General features: G+C 36.1%; 1 protein-coding gene across 1 annotated transcript in view; it reads right to left on the minus strand.

Moving 5' to 3' along the window:
- FBXL17 (F-box and leucine rich repeat protein 17) overlaps positions 1 to 17,148 on the minus strand; it is a 487,709-nt gene that overhangs the window by 142,266 nt on the left and 328,295 nt on the right. Inside the window, exon 7 of the mRNA XM_055315274.1 lies at positions 12,998 to 13,074. Within this exon, the coding sequence (XP_055171249.1) occupies positions 12,998 to 13,074 (77 nt within the window). The remainder of the gene's footprint in view (positions 1 to 12,997; positions 13,075 to 17,148) is intronic.

Raw genomic sequence — 17,148 nt, forward strand, 5'->3', positions numbered from 1 at the left:
CAAAGTTCAACTTCCTTCACTGTTCAAGGAGAAAATCCTTCACTATGTACTTCAGGATAAAGGATTTGCAACTATATGGTGCTTGAGAAATATGCTATTGCTGTAATTTAACTCACTGTATGTGGGCTTCAAGATGCACAGTGGCATTCCAAACCAACTTTTAAAGAAAATTGCATGGAATTTTCAAGACATCAGGAGCGTTCTTTAAAGTTATGCAGAGAAAACGGATTTTTGATAGTTATGAATTACATTTAGTGCTGCCAGATTGCAGGGAACACTCATTTTGCCTCAGTATGGTTAGAATTACTGTTGACAAAGTTTTAATTTAAATTTTTAAGGATTTAAATGGAAGAATATAGGTCACTGAATTTTCATTCATTGTATAAGTATTACTAGTGGCAGAAAGCAAGCTTTGTTAGTGTGGGTCCAATTTTGGCCCTGGAGTCCATCCTTTCTGTAGTAGTTGGGAATTGAGTATGTGTTAGCGAGAATAATTTGGCTCTCAGTCAGTCAATCAGTGGACTGAACACGCACAGTTAGAAACCTGCCTGGCACAGAACAGAAGCTCAGTTCAGAAATATTAAATGCATTTGTGAGACAGACTCGAGTCCACACAAATTATATATTACAATCACAAGCTGGAAGGGATTCGTTCTTTTCTAGCAGGTTGTAGATTTAGATAGATTTGTAATAGTCAGAAAATACCCTACACAGCCCCAAAGTCTAATTCTACAATTTTTCAACTGGTTTCCTAAAGTTGAAAAACAGAGGTAAATATTTGTAGAGCCCACTGCATGTAAAAAATGCTTTCAAGAGCCTTGCCATACCCAGGAAACCATAAGAAATTATAGTAGGTGTCTAATTTAAATGCTGTATCTTAAAATAACAACTATAAAAGTATATGCTGTATAGACTATTAAAAATAAAGGCCACTTCCTTAAATAGAAATTTAAAAATTGTATTTTTTTTTATAAATCTGAAAGAGTAGAGTAAGTTTCACATCAACAATCTAGCAAAAGGATGAAGTACGCGCTACACGAGAAAAGCAGCATATTGTAGAAAGGCACAGCCTTTTGTGCCTTTGTGTGTGTAGACGAGAGGGTCTTTCTTCGGGTTTATGCTGTTTGGTATCCTATTGCCCTCATGAGCCCCCAGCTCTAGAAGTCCATGTTTTCCTCCACAGAATGATGAATACGATGGATGACACTGACACGTATAGCACAGACTCAGGTGCATTCCCTAATTTTGCTCTAGTTCCAAAATATTGAAGCAAATGAGCATGACAGGAATTTGGGGGGCGGGATATGTATATGGGGAAGAGGTGACTGGTTTTCATAATAACACATTTCACAAGCACGTAAATAATTAATGATAGTATACTGGTGAATACCACATACCAAAAGCCGTGACAACAAAGAACCCACAAATTATGTGCAAATTTCAATAGGCTCGCTAAACTCACCCCTCCTGCTGCTGCTCAAGAAAATTTTACCAGAATCCAAGCGAGTGAAAAGAAGAATTACTGAATTTGTTCTAATTTATAATCTTCAAAAGTAAATCACTTCCAAGCCTTGAATGCAAGGTGTGTTGTAATGGCAAAGTTGAAAACGAATGCTTTAAATGATTTCATGCAATTTCTTATGTAAACCGGAGCAGAAGGTATGATTCTCAGAAAAAGCCAAGTACATTTGCCTCAACATAAAATAGGACTGATTGAATTTCAAAGTCTTCGTTTATTTTGTAGAGCTGAAATGTTAAGTTCCTTATTGCTGTTCAAAATTGGCTTGAATCGTATGCTATTATATATGTGTAATTATAAGATATATATTATTCTCATTCATTTAAAAGAAGTTGTTGGTTAGTATAAGATATACGTGATTTAAAATTCCAAATACGTTCTCCGCAAGTACATTCACAAAGTGTCATTCTGGATGATTTCAGCTTGGTCATGAGCTGCTTCACGCACGACTATCTTGTCTTCAGTACACCAGAGAAGCATCTCTGGACCTCAAATCTCCAAAACTGACTTTCCAAAGCAGACTTCAGAGAGATTCTCAAACAGACAGAGGGCAGGGAAGGGGCTGGAGCCTATGAGGGTATTATTGTGATTTTCAATCTAAAAGAACAGAAGAATCCTTTATGAGAGGAAATAAAATATCTTCAAAGAAAAACTGCTTTCTTGGAGAAGCTCCTAAACATGTATGTGTGGAAAGAGATAGTAGGAAGGAAAAAAAATGGAAAATTTCATCTAAGGAAGAGATAGAGATGATTAAAAATCATCACTCAATCATTAAACGGTACTTAGCTAGTTTTCTATGTATTTTTTTTTCTGCTTCTAAGAATTACTTACCATATAAAAATATCATGGCAAGCAAATTTTACATTATATCAGTATGAAGGCAGTTCACTTTGAAAGGCCATATATAGAGAGAGATAATTCCCTGAAGATAGACAGAATGTTCTTTTGTTTACTTCTCATTTCTAATTTGTAAAATCTCCTTTTCTCTGCCTACACTCAGTCATTCTTAATGAAAGACAAATTGCTTTCAGGTATTTGGCACACACTGCACACAGACACACATAGGCTGGATCAGCCACGTCAACTCAACACAATTGTTTGAAAAGTTGAAAAGTTCAAACTATTTATTTAATGTCAGGCAGATAAACCCAAGAAAAGGAACACATTTGACAGATAAATTTTAGGTGATTCAATCTTATAAGCCCAAGGAAATGTATGAGGATAAGGGTTAAAATGAATAGTTTTAATATATAAGTTGAAAGTACATTTGATTTACCAAATTAGGAAATTAACAAAACTACCTTTTTTTTTTTTTTGCCTCAGGAGAAAGTTCCATTTAGTATCTATCTAAGGTGAAATCAATCATCAAGAGAATCTGTTTGATTCTCTTATTGCCAAAGATAAAGACAGAAGCACTACTAACCCCTTATTTCACAGATAATAAAAGCATGTTTGCTGGATTTGATGAGCATGGGAAGGTTGGCACCTTCTACCCCAAGAACAGTGACCATGTATATACGAAGGAAATCCATCAGTTTTCTACTCTTGAGCAGGTCATGGACTGACAGATGTAGTTCTTATCTATACACTGAAGGAGAAGTTGAACCACAGCAGTGTCAACTGCTGGTCATTCCAGTAAGCGACAAAATCAATTTAGTGAGAGTACCACAAGCACTTTAAATGCAAAATGTATTTTTCACTGTAGGACAAGAAAGTCTGAAAGCCCCTGAATGAGATTACATAAGACCATACAGTTTGAATAGTTTTCTATTTATTCCCAAATGGACCCAAGAGGTCTAATTTTAGCCCTTGCTTAAAACAAATGCAGACCATCTGAGACAAACAAAATCAGAAGGAACTCTCCAAAAAGTTGATGGAGTCGCTGAAATGTAAAACTACTTTTCCTTCCTAAGTCCCACCTTTAACTTCTCCAAAAGCAGGACCTGCAGGTAAGATTTAAGATTTAGAGAGTGTTGGATATAAGGAACTAAGAGTTTCTAGTGTGTGGGAAATCCCTAAATGAGGGTACTTTAAAGCTCAAGGGATTGTATCACAGAGTTGTAATGAGAGGACTGGATTTGTGATGAAATACAGAATAAGTTTTAAGCTGGAGGAATGAATAAGAGACAGGGAATACAGTGATGGAAGATTCAGAGTGCAGCAGATTTTAAAGGAGGAAATTTTCTAAATTAAAAAAAAAAAGGAAAAAAAGCTGAACTCACTCAAAGAACCAGAGTTATTTAGAAAAGTAGCTGAAGCCATGTCTCCAGTGCGAAACGTGCAAAGCGAGCCTGCTGTGTCTCGACATGATCATTCTATAACAAAAGCACACAGGAACCAACTTGAAGAAGCTTCCATTAGGAAAGCTAGGACAAATTGAGGATCAGTATGGAAATGACTGCAGTGGATTGCTGAGTTTATAATGATAATTCAACAACAATAACTCTTCACTGGTCACCTCTGGAAGAAGATGGAAACGTAATTAATATTTCGAAAACTGGTAAATACAGAGAAAAAAAATCCTGTGTTATTCTTCCCTTTCCTTTATAAATTGAACTCAGGTAAACCACAAAGTCAATAACAGAAAATTGCTCTTAGGATAAGTCCTCCTAATAAACGAAAGGAGAAAAACCTTCTATAAAGCTCAATCCTATCAGTGTTAGGGGACATAACGATGTGTCTAGTGACAGAGAGTAAAATCAATTTATCTTAATGTTCAATTTGTATTTTATTGTAAGTGTTATTATCAGTTTCTAAGGGGAAACTAAATGTTTTTGTTTTGTTTTGTTTTGTTTCAAAATAAATTAGATGTCGAGTATCTTAAATAGGCTAACTAGCCAGCAAATAATGAAAAGGATTTAGTGAAACATCAGCTAGGGAGGACAGGATCATTTCAGAGAGAAGGTATAAAACCCTAAGAGAACACTTGTAAGCACAGGAGATGTGTTTTGGTGCTTTAGAAGGAAGAGATGCAGCTCTTGGGTTTTCCTCCCTTTCTGCTCCTATTTTTCATGCTATCTCAGAAAACGAGGTGCTCTAAAATTAAAGAGCATAGAGGAGGTAGAGAGGACAGCCATGTGGAAGACAGAGATTCCATCCCGACTCTTCAGAGAACATTACTGGAAGAGGCTCTCCTTAAGGGAAGGAGGGTAACGGGCACCTGAGACAGGTGATGACACTGAGGAACTTCTGAGCTCAGGTTCAGGGAAGATGAACGTAAAGAAGAGAACAGCTGCTGATGCTCTGGAGAATGGCACAGCTGCATGTCTCTACAAATATCTGTACTTTAAAAAACTGCTATGACATTATGTAATTTAAGGTTGGCTAAAATTGCTTTTAAAAGACTGCTTCAATGAAGAAATGATTTCTATATGCAAAGCAAAGACATCTGAGGAGTTACATGCACACAATCCAGTAAATGATTTAGAGTAGGAGACTCGAGCTCCAGCTTTGCTAATGAATGAAACCCGTCTGGGCTCAACTTTCTCCTCTATTAAAAAAAAAAAAAAGCAATAATATTTCTGGTTCCTTCATCAATTTGGGGAAAAATTTAGAAAGGAGATGTAAGATGATTTTTTTACTCATGAAGAATTATATACACTTTTGAAATGATTAAGAAAATATTTGTTGAATACATGAATACACATTGAACATCAATGAGAGTCTCTACCTTCCGGCTAGAGAACGTTTAATCACAGCATGCAACTGGTATTTGGTGTCGGCATAACAAAGTTACAGTGAATAAACACATTAAACCTATTTAGTTCTATAACTATACAATTAGATCCTAAGGGGCGGCTGCTTTGTGACACTGTATGTTTATACACAGATGGACAAACGTGGTGGCACAGGGCTCAGTTATATTCTCTAAGCTCTGACAACTGGGAAAATCTAACAAAGCTTTCTAATAATAAATGCTTTCAAGCACATCACTGCCCTATAAGTGATTATGCAAGAGACTACCTAATATTGAACCCATACCAGAGATCACTACTCAAACTGTGTGTACCTGAGCCCTTCCAGGGTTCAGTTTCTACATCTGTAGGCCTAAATACTAATAGCACTATCTAAAGTGGGGTGGTAAAGGGATTAAATAAATAATATCCACAGAAAACACCAAAAAAAGTGTTAACTATCATTATGATTATGGTCATGAAAGTTTACATTTGGTTCCTTTCAATTGAACTGGATACTTGATTAGTTAGAACTCAAAGTAGTGTTTCCTTTTAGATATGTTAAGTGAAGTTGTTACCATGGGAATGGTGAATAAGACAGGAAAAGTTGAGCTGAAAGTTGGAACTTACCCTGAATTTTCAACTAGAATATTTTCATAAGGTTTCTTCAAAATTTGCCCGTGTGTGCACGTAATCACTTTGGATGATTTCTGTTCTTTCTTTAGATTAACCAACGCATACAAACTCATCCATTCAGACACCTGTTCTTGCTCTGAGCCTTTCCTAGGGCTGTACTACCTCAAATGCCCTTCCTTCTCATCTCTGTCCTCCCATGCCTCTTCCACCACAGATACCTCTCCAGTGATTTCAAAAGCTGATGATCTGCGCTCCTGAACCCCTATACCTTATAGGGCCTTTTTTTTTTATTTGACCTCATCGTATTGCTTAGTATGTTAGAAAACTTTTCACTGTTCCTATCTTTCTACTCAACTTTCTATCCATCTCCGTATTCGCCACAGCACCCAGCCAGCACTTACACAGTAAACATCTGCTGAATGAAATAAAACACAAAACCAGTCCAGAATACATTGCAGGACTAGGAATTTAACATCACGTAGGTGACTTCCTTACTCGATGCTTCTATCTTTGCACATCCTCCTAATGAGACTATCCCAGCTTAAATAGTTCTTTCCAAAACTCTTAAAAAATTAATCTCTATACCCAATGTGGTTCTTGAACTCACAACTCTGAGGGAGCAAAAGTAGAATGCTCTACAAGCTGAGCCAGCCAGGTGCCCCTCAGCTTGAATAATTCTTGTAATAGAGAACTCACTACTACTCAAGACATCTATCTTCAAGAAGTTTTAACATTAGGAAATGGTTTCTCATGTAGTATCTAGGATTACTGCAATTATCTTGGTGTTCACTGCAGTCCCCTTAGATCTATTCATCACTGATAATAATCAATAATAATTCTATTTATAATACAGCATAGTACAAGGAAAACAAATGCTTGGTCTGCATACTCAAGGAGACAAAGCAATGAGGGTTAAAGATGAAAGCTCTGAAAAATGACTGTGATTTGGGACAAATTTCTTTTACAAGATTAATGTGAAAAACAACGAAGTATAATTAAAATTAAACACATTTTAGAAATGCTAAAAGTAATTGAGGAAAGTTGGAAACTTTATATTTCAGTTAAATATAGAAATTTAGTATTTACTTATTTAAAAAATTAATAATTTAGAGCAATAACATATATGCATTTGGAGGTATAAGAAAGTTTAGAGGCAAGCAAAAAGAAATGGTTCCTTTGTCTTTTAAATGTAAGTTAAAGGTTTCTTAATTAAAAAACAAACTAACAAACTCCATTATATATAAAAACTAGAGTTGGCCTTTGAATTGGTTATGGGAGTATTTACTTGGAAAAAATGTCTTTAAGTTCTTCTCAAAAGATTTGGCAAGCCACAGTGATAAGCATTATTATTGTTCAGCCTTTTATTTCAGGGTTATGGAGCTGTAGTCTTAGGATGACCTAGGAACTGAGGAAGAAAGTCAACAATTTCTTTGCCGTTAAGCAAAGAAAAGCATTTAGAAAAAGTTACAATTAAATATCAAATTTTTGTTGAAAAATTATGACCACTACTGAGAAGAAAAAGAAATATATAACATTTGCTTAGTACAACAGTAGGCATATCAATCTAGTAGTGAGGAACTCCAGGAATAAAAAAAATAGAGAATTAGAAGTGAAAAGAAATAAACTTTTAAGATGGACATATAATATAACAAGGGAAATTTGCAACAATAAAAGATTTAGCAATTTAGTACTATTTTGTTAGAAACAATAAAAGCTATATTTAAATGATAGAATGGAAAGAAAGCATGAATAATCAACAGTAAACAATAAGACATTCTTTTTGACTTGCAAATGTATTTTCTAAAGTTCTTCTCTGTCACTTTACAACTCTCAGAGTTATTCCTGCTGACAAAAGGCCTTGAATTGTACCTGGCAATCTTGAAACAGTTTGAAATACACTTTGAAAATGAAACCTAACTCTGGGAAACGATCAAGGAGTGGTGGAAAGGGAGGTGGGCAGGGGGTTGGGGTGACTGGGTGATGGGCACTGAGGGGGGCACTTGACGGGATGAGCACTGGGTGTTATGCTCTATGTTGGCAAATCAAACTCCAATAAAAAAAATACCAAAAAAAAAAAAAAAAGAAAGAAAATGAAACAAAATGTGAAAGGAAAAACCAGGAATTTAATTTTAAACAGAACATCACTTTATGTAATGCAGACCTAATAAATATGAAACATAACATAAAAAAAAAGAGCAAACTTATTTTTGACATAAGACTTTCTTCTTGAGTAATTTATCAGTATTGGTTTGATAAGAAAAGACGAAGCCCACTCTGACAACTAGTGTGATCCAGGATGCCTGTTAGGGTTTCCTTTTGTTTCTTGGGCATGCTTAATTATTTTGATAATGCATCCAGGGATCCCAATTTGGATTAACTAACAGCCGGAGAGATGTGGGGGGCCAAGAAGAGGCAGGGAAGGTACAACCTATAAATCTTGGAATAACGTTAGAAGGTCAGCAAGGCTGAGGTGAGGCGTGGGTTACACCACAGCAAAGATTAATGTCAGCGAGCCACTCCCTGCAATTCTTCTTGTCTGGAAGAAGGAGATGAATATTCTTTTTTTTTTTTTTAAAGCAGGTTCGCCTTGTCCTCTCAATCCCATCAGAATGAAAGCTCCAGGAATATAGAGACCTGACATGTCTTGCATCTAGAACAGAAGCCAGCATACAGTAGGTGCGGAATCCACCTGCTGACAGAGCTGTTGTGCGGCACACCAGCTGAAATGATGCCCCAATGACGACCATGGCAGCGGTGACCTCCTGGACTTGGGAGACCTTTTGCTCAGAGCAATCCGAAAGTCTCTGCGGTGAGCCTTGAGGTTAGGTTTAAAAGTCCCAAATGAGACAGAAGAGCGATGGCAAGCGGACTAAGGGGCAACCAAAGACTGCCCTAGAAGAGTAGGTCTGGGCCTGTGGAGTGGGGGAGCGGCGCAGGGTGAGTCTGTGGGTGGGCAGCAACCTTGCGGGCCCAAGTATCTATGTCAGTAGTTAAGGCTTTACAGTCTTCTGTAATTAAAGTTTATTTAACAACTTGAGAGGGAAAGCCAAAGATACCCTCTAGAGTATATTTCTAGGGCCCTCAGGGGTGCTGATGTTAAAGGAAATGTGATAACGACCCAGAAAGAAACCTGGGTCCTTTTTACAACTGCTCCCTGACACGGGTAAAACTCACCATGGAGACCCTGGCGGAGGCAAGAGCTTTACCCCCCCCCCCCATTACGCCTCATGCTCTGGGCCACGCAGCCCAATGTGGACTGCCTCTGACCCCCACAGCCTTCAAGGATACATGCTGCTTTCTACGCCTGGTCTTCCTTTCACTCCCAAGGATACAGTTCTCCAGAAGAGAACTTTCGACAGAAAAGTGTTTGAGGGCAAGCAGCAAGGGGAGCTGAAAACTGTTAGCTGACCATTCTAGGAACAAAAAAGCGTAAGGGGAGCGAAGAGAAAATTATCCAGACGAAAAGGAGAAAGAGATAAGGAGGATACACCTAAGATAGGGAGGCTGCATCCTTCCCTCTCTTCCCAAGGAACAAGTCAACGAGACAAGTACATACTGATATAGGCCAAACTTCTAGATCGTGAGTCCCACAGACAGGAAAGCCGCCCTTAGAGGAAGGCAGCGGAGGAGGCAGAGAGCTGATGCTTCTTCAGAGAAAGATGATGATTTTATTATTTTAAGAACTGACACTTAATGAGTACCCACTATGCCACGGGGCATGACGCAGATGTTTTAAATGCATATTCACTACCTTTTATGGTACATTTTATCATGTGCTTAACAAATGACAAAACTAGGAGGTGAAGTCGCTTGCTCAAGGTCATGAAGAAAAGGGGCAAAGCTGGGATCTAAGCTAACTCTTAAGTTTGAGTTCTTGCCCACAATACTGCCTACGTAACATATATTAGTTCAGTGATAGAAGAGTGACAATATTAGATTTCTCTTCGGGGAGCAATTTCCCAAGACTGTATTTTCCATTTAGCTGTGCCTGAATTATTGATTTGTTTATAATTGCCATCCTTTACCATAAAGATCTATGTTCAATTTGGGGAATAAGAAGGCCTATTAGAATGATAGTTTTCTTCATGACAACTATATCATATATCAATTAAAATGAACATAACTTCATAACAGCCTGGCCAGGTGTTGCTAAGTACTATAAAACCACATTCAACATCTGTGAGAATCTTGACAAAAATTACAAATGATACGCCAGGCAAGCTGCTGTTTCTGAATCAATGCATTCTGTGAAAAAATTCCCAAATCTTCGTATGATATCCTGAAAGCATGTGCAAACACAGCACCACGGAGGGAGGAGGTGAGGAGAAGACTGACTAGCTCAAATAGAAGTAAAGCAAGAGGGAGCAGAAATATGTTGTCGTCTCTTAAAGGATGGAACTCCCCCAGTATCAGATGGACACCAAATTCTACGATTTTTAAGTAGTCTCAATAACCTAAAAGTTCTATAGAATATATCTCTGCTTATCCAGTTAAAGAAGAAAACAGGTCTGTTTTTCCACCTTAAAATGTATAATTAACACAGGGCAAGAGATCACAGCCAGCCTCCCCTGGTGGAGCAGTTACCTCCAATAACAGGCTCTTTCTCTGGTTACAATGAATAATCCTTTTTGCTGTCTTTTTTGACAGAAATTATTCATGTGTTATTGACATGTTACCAGGGAAAAGAGCTGAGCGGAGCGGAGCTGAACTTTCAGTGATTTGTTTTAATTTTATAATCAAATAGCAATTATACTCCAATCTCATAAACTACCGACCTTTACCCCTCTCCTCAATTTTGCCCCAACGTTTTGAAAAACAGAATCAATAGATGAACACTGGCTTTCTATGAACCCTTTGAATACCTAAAACCTTTGAAAGACGGAAGAGAGATGAGGTGAGGCAGAGAGAGCTTAAAACTGAAGTGACTAAGGTACCAGAAAAATCGTGATAAGATTTCTCATCACCATGTCAGGAAGTCCTCTAAAGTCCACTTCTGGCCCTTTCAAATGAACTGGATCAGTTGTTCTCAACTTTGGCTGATGTAGTACCATTTAGGTACGTTTTACCAAACCAATGCCTGGGTCCCACCTTACAGAAATTCTGATTTAATTAGTTTTGATTAAGACTCAGGCATCGGTATGCTTTAGATACTCCCCAGGTGACCCTCATGTATAGAGATCCACTAACCTAAGTAATTCAGAAATATAAATAAGTGTAAACCATATTGGCAAGGTTTTAACAATGTTTTTGCCTTACCAGGAGAAGATCCTAAAATTTCTAAACACCAAACACAATAATATCAAAAAACAGCAGCAATAAATAATAAGCACTGACAACAGCAACAACAAAAACCACCTCAAAAACCTATGAAAGGAAAGAGGGTAGAAGAATTTTGTATAAAATCTTTTCTCGGTCCCCCCCTAGAGGAAAGCAACATTTACCGATGCTAATCATTAGACCTGGTGCCAGGTACGTAAGTATGACACCAGGCATGAATTCCCCATTTTACAAATAAGGAAACTGAGCCTCAGAGATGTAGGAACTTCCCTACGCCCAAAGAACGGATAAAGACACAAACTGAACATGATCCCAGATGTATCTCAAGTCCAAAGCTTTTTCTCTTCTCTACATCTTCTGGAACATTTCTTTGCACTTGCTAATATCTTAACAGGTGCTGGGACAGAGTGTAATTTTAGCAACATTTTCCACTGTGGGACCTTGAAGAATTCATTCCAAAGAACTTAATCTGTAGCTCTCCTGGCAATTAGCAATCTGACAATGGCACTGAATAGATAAAGTGGGGAAATATATAAAATAAGTTTGGAGGGACAGATAGTAGACGAATGGTAAAGGAACCTGAATGCCAAGGAAACTGCCTGGAATGAATGAATGTATTAGCTAATTAATAAATCTATGTGTATTGAGTACATGCCCTGGGTTGGGCAGAGAACACGCTAAGGGCTAGACAACACAGAGGTAGTAAAAGTTTTAGAATTACTGTATCTTAGTGGCGATCTACTATGCCAAACCAGAAAACAAACTGTAAGAAAAGGAAAACATATCAAAACACTCCTTTTGCATGGTATAAGTAGGAAAAAACCTCAACCACCCAGAAATATGAATAAATCCACATAAGGCTCATTTATCATTCTAAAAAATAAACTGAAAAGAAATTAGCATTATTTTAAGCCAAATTTTTAATGTTATTTTTTTAATTACAGCTATAGTAGAATTTTTCTAAAGGCTGAATTTAGTAGCTGCCAAAATACAACTCTCCCACCCAGGACAGATGGTCAGTATGACATCCTAGGATTGGAGTCATTTATTAGCATATGTCAGAGTTAACAATAAAGAAACTTAATGAATTATTAGTTGCCCTCGAGGTAGAAAGCATAGTCTCAAATTTAAACAAATTTTTAAAAAATCAGAAAAGGGAAAAGAAAACCAATTCAGTCTCCCATAAAGCCAAATATCTGGTTAAAACTCTATATTTAGAGTAAATACATGAATTAATAAGTAAAAATATATAAAGCTGACCAAAAAAGGAAAGACTAGGTTGTTTTCCTTTTATCACTCCAACAGGATGATTTCATCCTTTCCATTTTTTTTTAATAAAACAACTTGCTTTTCTTCACTTTAAAGCGATATTATAAATTAAGATAATTTAAAATCTTGCATACAAATGTATATCCCTCACTTCCTACATATCTAAACCTGGAAGTTTCCAATGTTTTAAAAAATGTAAAGCATTAAGTAGTGTGCCATTTGGAATGTCAGCAGGGAATGTATCTGACATGACATTAAATTAAGCAAATTAGCTCAAGTAATATCTTTAGTTATAGTTATAATATCAAATATTAATTGTCCCGATATTTGTGATCATTGTATAGCTTTTTTAACCATACTTTTTAATCCTATGTGAGTGTGCGTATGCGCACATAAGTGCGTGATTGCATGTGGTGACAAATGGATAATGTACACATGTTCATTTTACTCTGGGTCCTAGTCTCAGGATTTCTAAATTTCTTCTGGAATGATCAGAGTTAGCACAAATAAAGACAAATAGCCTCTATGAGATAGCAGCTCTTGATTTCTCTTAAAAAGTTTTCAAAGATTTTGTAACTTTTTAAATTCTAGAAAAGGATTAGGACAATGACTCTTTACATACCATAATCTGTGATTTTACAGGACACCAAATACAGCTCTTTCAGGTTTTGTCCTTCCTTTGCAATGACCTCCACACACCTAAAACACACACACAAAAAAGTGGTGAGTTAGACTAATGCGTTTCAAGTTAAATTAGCAAGAGTTTGGCCATGACTATAACAGGAAGAGGTCAGAGTTTGATGAATGCCATAGCTCTCTTCTTCCAACAAACTTCTTTCAAGGTGTTTCAGGAAGAAGTATTATATTCCCTGCTCCAAACTCAAGTGCTCTAATACCTAAGTGGCTTTAATTAAATGCATCTATGACTAGTGTATTATTTTAAAACCAAAGTGATGAAAAAGTGGTATTTCTATAAGAGTAACGTCACTTTTAGGAGTAGACTAGTCAACGTAGACTATATAATGACCATGTCACTTATATAATAAAATAAAACAAATCACAAGGAAACTAGAATCTAGATGGTTGGTCATTATAGGTGGACAGTAATATTGCTCATGGTTCAGTTATTAAAGACAGAGTTTGATAACACTAAAATACACATTTTTGTATATTTTATTCAATATAAACCAGAAATATTTTTAAAAATCTTACAGTGATTAGAGATGAAAGAAACAATCGGCACACATAAGAACTTTAAGATTTCTTAACTTTAAAATGTTTAATTCTTAATATTTTAAATGAATGGTTGCATAGATACGTAAATATAGATGTAGATATATAAGATTTAAAGTCTTTTCTGGTTTCATTTAAGTTAAAAGGTTTTTGAATGGTGCACTCAGATTTAATGGCCATAGCAGAACATGTAGTATAGAACTGAATGAACTTTAAAAATAATGATTAACAATGCCATCCATTTTGTGGCTCAGTCTCCTATAAGATCAGAAAAACCTGTACAGTCATACTGACACATTGGAATATGCATCCTTCAATGTAGTCGCTGTTTTAATCTTTATAAATAACAGTTAAGTAAAAGGGTAAAAGCAAAAAGAGTCATTAACCTTTTCTAGGAAGTAGAGATCAAGTAATTTGATACCTGTGTGTATAATCCATCAAAAAATTACTGAGTATCCATCTCTGTCTTGCAGATATTTTATTTGCTGTCTGGCTTATTTGTAGGAATCTTCATAAAATGTCAGAAAATTTCATACAATTTTACTTCACATAATTCATTACTGAAGGTTAAATTAGTTATGAAGAAGACATTTTTTCCTTTAAAATATTTTTATAGGATATTGTTTTAATGGGATGATAAACATTTCAAAGTTCCTTAGAATAACTGAATAAGCATTCTTTTTTTGGCTATTTTTAAAAAAAGATTTATGACAAAACTGGAGAAGTTTTTCCGTCGCTACAATAGAAAACTTAAAACAGCAGTACGACACAATTACCATTGATACAACTTATCATGAAGGGGAAATTTTAAACCTAATTCCATATCATTTACCTTAATGTAATATTTGAATAAACTCATAAGAAAGGAAGGACAAAAGCAGATAAGATATTACAGGCAACAACTATGTTTCATTTATGACTTTAAAAATGATTTTTCACATGCTCAGGATAAAAATAAAGACCCTAGTTGATTACAAAATCCTAAAAAAAAAAAAAATGGTCTGGCTACTTTGTCATATCAAAGAAACATGTTTCAGTCTTCCTCTAGCCCCACCAGCAGTTGACACATGCAGTATTCTTTAGGACTGCCACAGTCCTTTAGGACTTAAGTAAGTCAGTACAGAAATAATGTTTGTGTCATTTATTTTGTTCTCACATTCTTTCCAAATAGTCCAAAATGCCTGATTTTACATTTGATTGTGAAAAAAACTCTACACAAATGCAATATTCTATCTGCATTCCTACTTCTTGTAGACTACAAGCACACAGGAACATTAAAGACACACAGAGCCCACTACAAAGAGCAAATAACACAAATTGATTTCACTGTATAAGCCAGATCAAATACTATTTCATAGGCAACAAGAACCAGTATTCATATAAAATAAGATAATCAATCACCAGATGAAAATTCTCTAAAAACTGATGAAACACCATGAGCATCAGGTTTCCTTCATGTGTGTCAGAGGGAAGTTTTTACGAACAGATATTGTAAGTAAATTTAGCTTATTCAAAAGGCAAGAGCCAAGAGGTAACATATGATTAAGAAATAAGCAGTGAATATCTGTTAAAAAGAAAAAAGAGAAAAGAAATATAAGAGAAAAGCACTTTGCTTCTACAAAGGATCACCTAGGATTTTTGCTGTTTTTAAAAAGTCCAGTTGCATAAGATTTTCCAAATAGTCTTAATTATCCTGTAATCACAGCCAGTGTGCTACACGTTAACGCACAACACAGAAATACTCCTTGAATAAAAATTCATGGAGGAAAAAACATTCCTTGGAAGACTTGTAGCAAAAGTTAATTTTTTTAAATGTAAATATCACATCATTCCCAGAACTGATATTTGAAGAGAGAAAGAAACCTCAAGTTCTGTGAATCTGGACTGAAATTCTTAACATAATAATAATATTACACGAAACTGAATGGTTCAAATAAATAGCTAAAATAGCTATTGTTTTGAGAATTGAAAGTGGAAATGGCTTGTGCTGTCCTGTTACTGTAAATTGATGGAAAGGGAACCTCACACCAATTGTCTAGTGCCTGAAACCTGGTGATTAGTTCAGGTCTACTTTCCAGGCAACCTGCAGAGACCCACATGGTGACTAACCTTTTCTCCTGAAACTCTGAGAGTCCATTATAGTATGTATTTACAGGAAGTACATGAACATCACCTAGTCTATGGACTGCATTTACTATAAATAATTCTTCCCTGTTTTAAAAGGATCTTGGCTCTAGTCATGACCTTTAGCATATTAACATCAGAGCACTTTCCAGTTCACAGTATACTAGGTATGCAGGCAACAAAACAAGACGGTAAAGCTTATTGAAACTTTTTTAACTATAGGTACTTATGTAAAGGTATTTTTTAAATGGTACCAATAAAATAGAGAAATGTTTGTAAAGTGACAATCTTTAAGAAGGAGAGTGAGAGGGGAGCCTGGGTGGCTCAGTGAGTTAAGTGTCTGACTCTTGATCCTGGCTCAGGTCTTGATCTCACAGTCATGAGTTTGAGACCTGCACTGGGCTCTACACTGGGTGTGCAGCCTACTTTGAGAAAGAGAAAGAGAGAAAGAGAAAGAGAAAAGGAGGGAAGAGAGGAAGAAAGAAAGAGAGAGAGAGAGAGAGAAAGAAAGAAAGAAAGAAAGAAAGAAAGAAAGAAAGAAAGAAAGAAAGAAAGAAAGAAAGAAAGAGGAAGAGTCAAAGACCACATTTAAAATCTTTGTTTCTCCATCCTCTCTCCTATTCACAGGTAACGCATAAATATCCATTAACTTCAATGATAAATTAGACTTTTGTCATGACAAGCCATGAGTCTCTAAACTCAGAATCTAGAATTCATATTTTCCCCAATCTTCACCTTACCTGTTCCCGCCATCCCTAAGGATAAACCTCGGAATATCATATGACTGACATCCTCTATGGGTCAGTACATTCAAAGATTTCTCATTTCATGCATGACAACATAAAGAATTCTAAAACTTGGGAAAAGAACTATATCCTTAGGGAAAGTAACAATCTGTAAGATTCTTAAGGTGAAACTAATAATGGGAAAATGGCACAGTGGAAAACTGCAGAATATCAAATATTCTTAGAATAGTTCGTGAACGTCAAACACAAGCCTACTAAACTATTTTCCCAAATTCTGAGAAATAAAGTGAGATGTATCTTAACAAGAAGGAATAAAAAATAAAAAAATCTGGAGAAATCCACTCCATTCTTAACCTCCGCAGAACCACAGAACCACCTACCTCCTTTGAAACCCCATATTCTCATTCTCTATAGCATGAGGGCCTATATGAAGAGTTTCTCCTAATCAAATATCCTAGGTTCAATATACTTTAGTTTATTCTGAATTGTCTCCTCTCAAATTATTTTCTTTCTTTTTATGATTTGACAGGGTTCCAAAGGGAGGTAAAATTGCTGCTGAGAGAGAGAGCATGCTCATGGGGCCCAGGGGGAGAGAGAAGGGCTACAGAGGGAATTAATTATTTATTAATTTATTGGCTTATTTATGAGAGGGAGTGGGGAGGGACAGAGG

Source organism: Nyctereutes procyonoides, unplaced genomic scaffold (assembly GCF_905146905.1).
Source record: "Nyctereutes procyonoides isolate TBG_1078 unplaced genomic scaffold, NYPRO_anot_genome, whole genome shotgun sequence".
Lineage (NCBI taxonomy): Eukaryota > Metazoa > Chordata > Mammalia > Carnivora > Canidae > Nyctereutes > Nyctereutes procyonoides.